Here is a 9,319-nt window from a genome sequence, read left to right on the forward strand (position 1 = left end):
CCAAGGATTTGGCCCAGAATGATAAGAATTTTGCTTAGGGCAGGGAATCCCATACACTCCAGGAATGCTGTTGGATTAGTTACTAAAGCTGACCAGCAAAGATTCCTCCAAACTGAAGTAGTTCAACAAGTGGCTTCAAGAAAGACGAGGAATATTTATGTAAAAAAGAAACATTTATTTAGAAGATGGTGAGTATTCATGTATTAAAAACAAGTTATGCTCCATTCTTCTGGATTTATTTCTCATAGTCCTACTCCTGCTGTAGGAGAGATGTTAACATGTCTTGACTTAGCTGTAGTTGGACTTCACTTCCCTTCAGTCCTCATACCGAAATATGTGACGGGCCGGACCGAGTCCTCCTGACTGGTTTGTATGGTAGGGGAAATTATGTTACCGATTATAAAGCCCAGAACCTGTTATAGTCCAGGGTCCATCTTTTAGTCCATTTGTTTTTGCCATGGCAATCAGTGTAAAGCCGGCCAGTTTGCCTATTTGTAAAAAGTGCTTAAAGCTGCTTTTAGAAAACTCACATTTTGTTTTGCCTGAAGGGCTAATATTCTTTCCTGAAACTTGACAACGACCTCACATTTAACTTTAAGTGTTCAGTTCGAGGACACCGAGTATATGGTGCTCAAGGTATTTCAGTGAGTGTGTAATAACTGTCAGTACTGAATATAAAAACAGAATTGGTGCAAATTCCTCCAAACTTCCCAGAGCAAAGGCTAGGTGGCATGGTTACATCCCAACCAAACAGCAAGTATTATTGCAGGGCTAACACTGTTTATGATAGAACATTACACAGCATAATACACATTGAGTGAATAAGAATACAACACAACTTGAACACCAGTAAACATACTGTACATCTCTCAAGCTGAAAACTAATACCTAAAGAGCTGCCAAGAACAGGCCCTGTGCTTTTCATTCATATTTAATAAGGCAATTACCTGAGATCACAGTCATGATCTGTACTCCTACCACCATAGCCAAATTCAGCTCCAACATTATTGGGAATTAGTGCAGCTGTGCCAACACCTTGAGATGACGACAAGTCATTTCAAACAGAATGATAGTGGCTAAACAAAGTTATCATAAAAACCTCAGGACAACATTTGTCAAAGATGGGAGTGACAAGCAAAGATTCTAGAGCGGAGCTGGTGACAAGTACATTGACGTATGCTTGAACTGTGGTGAACAAGTGAACCGCAAACACTTCTAAAAGCACGTATGGCTGAAGTACACTTACAGTATTTGTTAAAAAAAGACTGTGTCTGTGTGAAAAGTGAGACTAGACACTATGTAGTGATGTTAATGCATTTAAAGGTGGCTTTCCTCCTTTTAATGTGATGTTGTGGAGTATGTTGCTGGTCCTCAGAAGTGCCCACACCTTAAGGCAGAGAAATTCAGAAGCCCGCACCTCACATGTACTCCTAGTCAGAGCATTCTGTGGAGGAAAAATAACAAGGGTTATCATAAAGTATTGAGACTTGGCCACAAAAAACGAGATGTCATCTGGATGTTATTAGTTGGAAACACTAGGTGGAATTCACTGTAGTTTAGCAGTGGGGAATAAATCAAAAACATACCTCCAAAGTAAGAAAAAATAAAATAAAAAATTAGGACAAACTGTATATTTGGTGGCTAGTTACTCAGTGAAGTGTAGCGCTCAGTCATTTAATTTTGTAAAACATTGTTCAGTCATTGAATCAATAAATAATGTAGCCGATACAAGAAAATAGTCAACAACAAATTTTGGTATGAAACCGGACTTTAATGTCAGCTGCTTACCAGTACCCTCTTTGGAGCTGGCCTCTGTGAGGCTGTCCATAGCTGAGAGGATGGAGGAGAACAGGTGTTCAGCGTGGGTCTCCAAGGCTCGGGACTGTCTCTCAATCAACTCCAGAGTTTCCTTCAACACTGACAGGAGACAGATGAGAAAACATTACAGACCAACCAAAGCCAAAATAGGTTACGCAGCAACAAGTACATTCTCACATCTAGACTTAGACTTAACACCATTCAACAGAGTGAGGAGAAAGATAATGAGCACAGGATGGCCAAATATAGTTTATTAACAGCCCTAGCCATCTGCAGGAGTGAGACTGGAGCATTTGCTTGTGAGGTATGGCTGGATTGGAGACTAGAGTAAAAATAAACAGTTGAGACCTCTGCCACTGCTGGTTTTCTGGATGGACATGCATGGCTGCCCTCTCCTGGCTGACCTCTCTACCTCTTCCAGCCAGAACAGGGGACTATGGGTATGAAGTTACACAGCACCACATCCTGCAGTGGTGTACAGAGGAACAAAGCCAGGGACATCTGCTGACCTGCTGCAGACATTTAAAAGACTTGCTTCTGCTGGAGGAGAATGCAATAATGGCTTTGGCCACATGGTCTTCAAAAAACATTTGAAAAGTTCAGCTGAATTTCATGACACATTAGGCCACTTCTACTTCCCATTGTTTGGGACAAAGGAGGAACACAATGGTATCCATTCTTCCCCCCCTTACAAAGGTTTGATGGTAACTTGGTTTTCTGTTTCACTTCTGTAAAATGATTGAATGAAGAGAAACTTGACAAGCAGCTCGGCTGGTTTTCTCTCCTGCCCAGCCTTCATTTTATGCGTAAGGAACACTTGAGTTTAGCAAGAACGAACACATAAACGACAACACAACATAAACTGACATCAAAGGAGCTGGGGGGGCGGACTTCATGTTGAACACTAGGAGGCGATAAACTCACTATAGCTAACCGGGTGTGTACATTTATGATAGTCCTGAGAATGTAAAGGTAAAACCGTGGTATTGTGTGAATAACAGCCAAACTTCTTACATGATTTGCTGTGCGCTTCTTTATTACTGATCTCTACACAATGATATGTGCAACAGTCCTTAGGTTAAGGTCCTTTAGGTTAAGGTGAGAGTGTTTTTTGAAGTCTCTGCTCCCTCTGAGTGTTTCCAGGTATTGGGTGTGTATCTTTCTCTTTCTCTGTGTTTAAACATTCATGATGCGGCTGATCAGCTTGAGAACCGGAGAGCCTCACCAGGAGAGGTAGAGTTCATGCAGCGCAGCAGAGCCTCCCCTGTGTGCAGGACAGCACCAGTCAGAGGGCGATGGGCTTGGACGTCCCTCTGGAAATTCTGGCAAACAGAAAGGGGAAGTGAGTATAGGGAAAAAAAAGATGGAGGACAAGTTAATACTTCCAGGCGCAGCTTGAAATGAGTGCATCCTGACATAATTAGCACTCTGCTTGTTACAACCACTTACCTTGTAATCTGTCAGAGAGGTTTTGACACTCTCTATATCCACAGAGGGTGGAGTGAGGACCTCCATTTTATGCACCACCCTGTATAGCCACTGAATAAGTTCTTGGAGATTTGCACAAAATGTCTGTTGGAGAAGCCAAAGCAAACAGACCGACGAGTTGTAACATATTAGAAGAGGCTGCTGTTTTTTAAGTATACACAACGACAGATGCTGCAATGTTCACTTTTGTGAATGGCAAGCAATGTTATGTATGCTAATCGGAGACAATCTTTTGTGTTAAAGGAGGGGAAGTGAAGTGATATGCCTTTCTGAATCTCACAGAATTTACAGTATAACCAAAACTTCTTGTTGTACCTGTAATACTTCCCAGTGATAACTACCATAGACACTCTCACCTGAATGTGCTGCATGAGCGACTCTTTGGTGTCTGCATCTTCTTGGTCCATCTGTGAGCTCTTCCTCAACTCTGACAGAGAAACTCCACCCAGCCGATCCATAATGGACGCCACTTCCCTCACACTGCTTTGATTAACCTCTGTGCTCAACATGTGCAGCCTGGACTCCAACATTTCCTCCAAGGGTTCCTCAATTCTCGGTAGACCCCCGGAGACAGATCCCTCTCCCTCCTCTTCCTCTTCCACTGTGTCTTCATCTTCTTCCTGCACCACTGTGGTTTCTCCAGACTGCTTCTCTGTAGAGGAGGTCTCCCTCTCCAGAGACTCCCAGCTGGAGGTGGCAGGCTGGCTGATCTGGGCTGAGATGTCCTTCAGGTGCTGGGAGAGTGCTTGGATCTCCTGAAGCCGATCAGGCAGAGCCAAGAACTCCTCGTCGCTGTCTCCTAGCAGCCCCGGACGGGGCAAGACATGCAGAGTGGGGATGAAAGTCGAGGGAGACCTTGATGTGGAGAAAACACCGAGTTTTTTATAGTGAAACCACTGCTGACTTTGTTGCTTGCCGTCGCACTCCAAGCTTTCGACTGAAAGCCCAATGTGGTCGACTGAGTACAGACTACTTGACAGTCTGCCGTCTGATGATTTAGACTGAGACCGCTCTCTTGAACTGAGACCATGCAGTCCTAAAGGCTTAGAAGGGTTGCCTCCTTTGCCCCTTCTAGTAGCACATACTGACTGATCTAAACAGGACAGGGTGGAAGAGCTACAGAAACGGTCAAGTTCGATCCCCGAGTCCTCCAAAATCATGTCCGTCTTCAGATGTGATCCTAAATCGACAGAGTCACGTTTGCTAGTATGACCTGGCCTCAGGGGATAGGTGTAGTCCAAGAGGGCTTGGTACTCTTTGTCTGGGTCCCAGTTTGGGGACCTGCGGTCTGGGGAAGGAGGCAGAGAAGTGGGAATGGCACAAGTCCAGTAATTTGCTTGGTAAGGTGACATCTGATGAAATGGAGGTGGGCTGACTTTACTGCTACTTCTCAAAGCAGGCTCTCGTACGTACATAAGGTCTGCGTCGGTCTTTCTCGATGGACGTAATGACGGCGTCTGGGTGGATCGCTGAGTGGAGGAGAACTTGGGGCTCAGAGGCACTGTGAGGCTGTAGACGTCCATCGGGGGACTGGAGAGACTACGTCTGCTGTGTTTTTTGGATGGCGTGTTTTGGGATGACGTGGACCTGAAGGACGGCTCCTCACATGTCGACCAGGTCCTCAGATCAGCAGTGGTGAGAGGAGAGGTCAAGTCCTCCCTGGAGACTGAGGGGGACAGGCCATAAGACTTGGAAGGGCTGGGGCATGTTAGAGTGTCTTTGAACCCACGATGGGAATGTGACTCCCTCTCATTGTGGAGAAGGGTGTCTCTGGTAAAACCAGTTTGGTGTTTTTCCTGTAAGAGGGATAAACATTGAATTAAATATTTAATACAGATATGTCTAGGTCTTCTCAACTATCTCAATCAAATCAAACAAATCACTACACACTACAATAATTCAAATCAAACAAATCACTACACATACTATCAATCAAACACACTACAGTAGTTGTATGTAATGATAGAGATTAGGGATGTAAATTAACACTAATTCCATACAGTCCAAAATCCATGTAATTCTATAGCACTGTGAATAACATTAGCATTAGTCAATAACATTAGCATAACACATATAACAAAGATGACATAACATAACATAACATAAATTATTTTATTTCACCTGTACCGTGAGCTCATGTGAGAGGGGGTTCTTTAATATTGACGTATGCCGCTCTGCGGACACTAGTGGTCTTCTAGCGATGTACTGCCCTTTGCTTGTCATGCACCTGGACATTGGTGCCATAGTGACCGTCTTTTTGTTAGAATTCCTCTCTTTGTCCGAGTCCTTTGCCCCATTGCTGGGTGTGGACTGTGTTCGCTCTCTGTCCCCTGGTGCCTGGGATCGCTTGTGAGCATGCCCGCTCCGGACAAACTCGGGTATCCGTGTCCTCCACCTCCCCGTCTGTTCCATCTGACAAAGCGTCTCGGGCACCTTTCTGTCAACTCCCAGCGTCATGGCAACCCAGTGAGGCCCACTGATGCATCATGTGGCCACGGTGATGGCTGTGTAATGACATAACATGGCTGTGTCATGCTCGCACAAACAAAGCAGTGTTCACATTTGCAGTAGCTGTGCAGGATTCATTTTAATGGACTATTGGGTTGGTTTGTTTTAGAAACAAGGTAATGATATTACATGTCCTGTAAAGGGCAGGTTCTTATCAGGTTGGCCATTTACAAAACAAGGACAAGTACATGGAGCAGCTGAGGGTAATGATATGTTTGCTCTTGGCTTGCATCAGTAATTTTATTAAGGCTGCATGTCCAGGCTTGTTGAGACCAAACACACAACACAGTGCTTCATCCACCTCTACACTGGGCATGGACAGACAAACAAAGAGAAAGAGAGAGAGAGAGAGAGAGAGAAAGAGAGAGAAAGAAAGAGAGAGAGAGATTCACACATACATTTATTAAAATTCTGATATGAACCGTCTAAACAGAAAGGGGTGTTAATGAACAATGTATTTTAGTAATTCATATCCAGTCTGCTGGTGATTGTCAGCTTCATATGGTGGGGCTGCTGTAGTGCTTTGTGGTCACCATATTTCAAGTACCTCTGGTTGCCATGGCAAACAACAGAGGAGTCTGTGAAATATGGATGGCACACTGTCTGTAACAAAGACGGGTGCACTGAGTGCTGTTTCTGGCATGTAAACCTTTCGGTTTTGACTTTCACCGCCTCACCAGGGAACCTAAAACACCATAAACGATGTTAGACAAATTGAAGTGAAGTGTCTGTCTGCACACGGTAGATCACTCCAGAGCTCATGTGTTGAGGCTGAGAGAGAATGAAAACCTGAGAGGGTTCCAGAGGGCACCATATGACAGACATTATTTTCATATGCACAAAGCCAAGTCTATCTCTTTCTAATTGTCAATAGTTTTCTATTCATCACATTTCTCAACTTCCATAGACAGATTATTTGTGTCTGCTGATCATTTCCTTTACAAATGTGACTTCCTGAATTTAGTAAACTGTTGGCTTGTGGCTGGTGTCTATGGGGCAAACAGGTGTTGCTCAATTTGTTACCTAAAAATCCTAAACAACCGCAGAAAACAACATTATGCATTCAAAGGTCTTGTATGTACATGTATCTATAGTGCCCTTGAGAAACAGAGGACCAGCTTCTTTCTGGTACCAGCTGGTATCTGACATCATATTACTTTCACTAATGTCTGACTGAGGCTTTACATTGGAGTCCTTTTCTAGAGTCAGGCCCAGTTTACAATCTCACTTACAGCACTACTGAATAATTGTGCATCATTACATGACGAAAAATTATTTAGGGGCTGTCCAGTGTTGTGTGCCAGCTTTGAAGTCAGTTATTCCTGCAGAGGGATGTATATGGAGGAGACTTACTTGACACTAAAAACAGATTGTCCCAAATTAACATATTATTCCGTGCATCAAAGTTCAGTGTTTCCCACAGAATTCAATTCTACTTGTGGTGGTAGGTAGCGGTGGGGGTTGCAACAGTTTTACGCATCATGTTTATGATGCTAACCTGAATTAACCAGGATTTAACCAGTCATCTTCTATGCCAACCACAATCCTTGCACAATTGACAATGTTTTCTTTAAACGTGCATGCAGAGGAGGGGCAGGTTTGTGTGAGAGAGAGAGAGAGAGAGAGAGAGAGAGAGACAAGGAGAGGCTTCGCAAAGGTGCCTATAGCTCTACAATAAAATGATGTCATCCCATTTAAATAGTACAACATGGCAAATCATTGTGTGGTGGTCAAAGTTGATATTGTGGTGGGCCGCCACAAGTAAGTCAATGTATGGGAAACACTTAAGTTATAGCACAACTGTGGTTTCATAGCTGTGACATGATGTGACACATTGACACTTGTGGGAATCTATGGGTTATTTAAATTGGTTAACTCTGAACATGACAGGCAAACATGTAAAACCGAGAAAACTGTTCAAAACTCAGAGAGAGATCATAACTTCAAGAGATATGAACAGCACTCCTCATTTCTGATTTAGAGTCCAGAGAGAGAGGTCTTCAGAACGCATCTGATGCTTGTTCTGAAGTAAACAAACCAGCCAGCGTTCCAACATGATAAAAGTGCCATAACAGGTCTATTAAATTTATTTATTTTTCATGACATCTAAAAAAAGTATTATCTCTTTAACAAGCAAGCCTAAAAGCAAGCATATTTCCACAAGTTATGGTAGACTTCTTCATGACAGGGTGGGTGTGTGGAAGCTTTGTGGGCTGAAAGGTTTTGAAGGACACAGACTGTAATAGTTTCAGCTCTAAGGTCACAGAGATGAAAAGAGAGGGACAAACTTTGGAATAGATGAGAGATTGCACCCTTCACGCTCACGCAGGATCCAAAGAGACCCCCCGGACCACCTCGCTGGGTGACAGGTGGTCCAGGACCCCAAACAAATGACCCCAGAATGCAAAGACCCCAAAAGTCAATCGGGCTACTTAAATGTTGTTGATATTCCCACAATAATAGTCAGCCCTCAAAACAAGATCTTGAGTTCACAACCTTTTCAACAGGGAATGTTCTATTATTTAAACTGGACAAACTGTGTCCTTCTGAGCAATGTGATCACTTCTCAGGTTACCATAGTGTCATCTAGGCACCAAATAAGTAGGCTATGTTTGCATTGGGACCTAGCTGACAGGACCTAGAATAGAGGTCTTGCAAATCACTATTTGCAAATAAACCTATGCAACTCAGAATCACGTCACGAAAAAGCAGAGTGAAACCCAGAGTCTAAGTATGTTAGATTCTTAGTGATTCTCTATTCTCAAACAATTTAACTTACTATCATTAGGCTACTTGCTGTCATTGCGTCATCCAGACCATAAGTCAGCGCTTGACTCCTCCAGTCACGGCTACTTAAACTAGCTCATGGAAAGTTATCTGAGACTCTGGAATGAGAGCAAGGAACGTGTAAAAGAATTCGTTCGTCACCACTGGCTATATTTGAAACAGTTGAACAAGGGAGTGCGGGAGATAAAAAGAAAGGACACATTTTAACTACAAACAAACGCTGTCTGTGTCTTCTCAGCTGGGTATCAATTATTAGGTATAACACTGTAATATAAACCCCAATGTATTGTTATAGTGGCATGATGATGAGAGCACTGAAAATGAGTAGGCTATTGTAGGTTATCCTCAAGCTATAGATTTAGCCTCTACAAGCTCACTGACATAGCCTAAGGTTATTGGCTACAGGCCTATATAAGATTGCATTAACAATAGTTAATGCATGATTCTCGCCCTGTGGTTATCAGACAGCATCATTAGGTTAGGCTGATTGAATTAAACACAAGTTTGAGCAACAATTCCGTAAACCTAAAACGTTTGGTGCCTACCGTTTTCTCCACCAGACGCTTCCCAGAACGTTGATCTGTTTCAGTGACGCATGATAAGATACATTGCACTAAAATTGCGGAATTAGAGTTACAAAGAGGTAACATCAGCAGCCATTCTTCCTCCCAGTGAAGGAAATGGTTTGCAAACAGGCGGGGCTAACGGAAGAGATTGC

At 43.3% G+C, this 9,319-nt stretch overlaps 1 protein-coding gene across 2 annotated transcripts; it reads right to left on the reverse strand.

The window, feature by feature from the left end:
* Positions 1 to 154: 154 nt before the first annotated feature.
* Positions 155 to 9,287, reverse strand: cep68 (centrosomal protein 68). Of its 2 annotated transcripts, none has more exons than XM_042065020.1 (7): positions 9,147 to 9,287; positions 5,434 to 5,810; positions 3,663 to 5,102; positions 3,268 to 3,390; positions 3,044 to 3,140; positions 1,789 to 1,917; positions 155 to 1,444 (listed from the first exon to the last, which is right to left on the reverse strand). In XM_042065020.1, exons 2-7 carry the CDS (start codon positions 5,761 to 5,763, stop codon positions 1,431 to 1,433), a joined length of 2,133 nt encoding a protein of 710 aa, XP_041920954.1. In that variant the 5' UTR covers positions 5,764 to 5,810; positions 9,147 to 9,287; the 3' UTR covers positions 155 to 1,430. The 2 variants fall into 2 exon arrangements, with proteins under 2 accessions (XP_041920954.1, XP_041920953.1); XM_042065019.1 differs by having other exon boundaries at positions 5,428 to 5,810.
* Positions 9,288 to 9,319: the final 32 nt, after the last annotated feature.

The sequence above is a fragment of the Alosa sapidissima genome, chromosome 16 (assembly GCF_018492685.1).
Source record: "Alosa sapidissima isolate fAloSap1 chromosome 16, fAloSap1.pri, whole genome shotgun sequence".
Taxonomy (NCBI): domain Eukaryota; kingdom Metazoa; phylum Chordata; class Actinopteri; order Clupeiformes; family Clupeidae; genus Alosa; species Alosa sapidissima.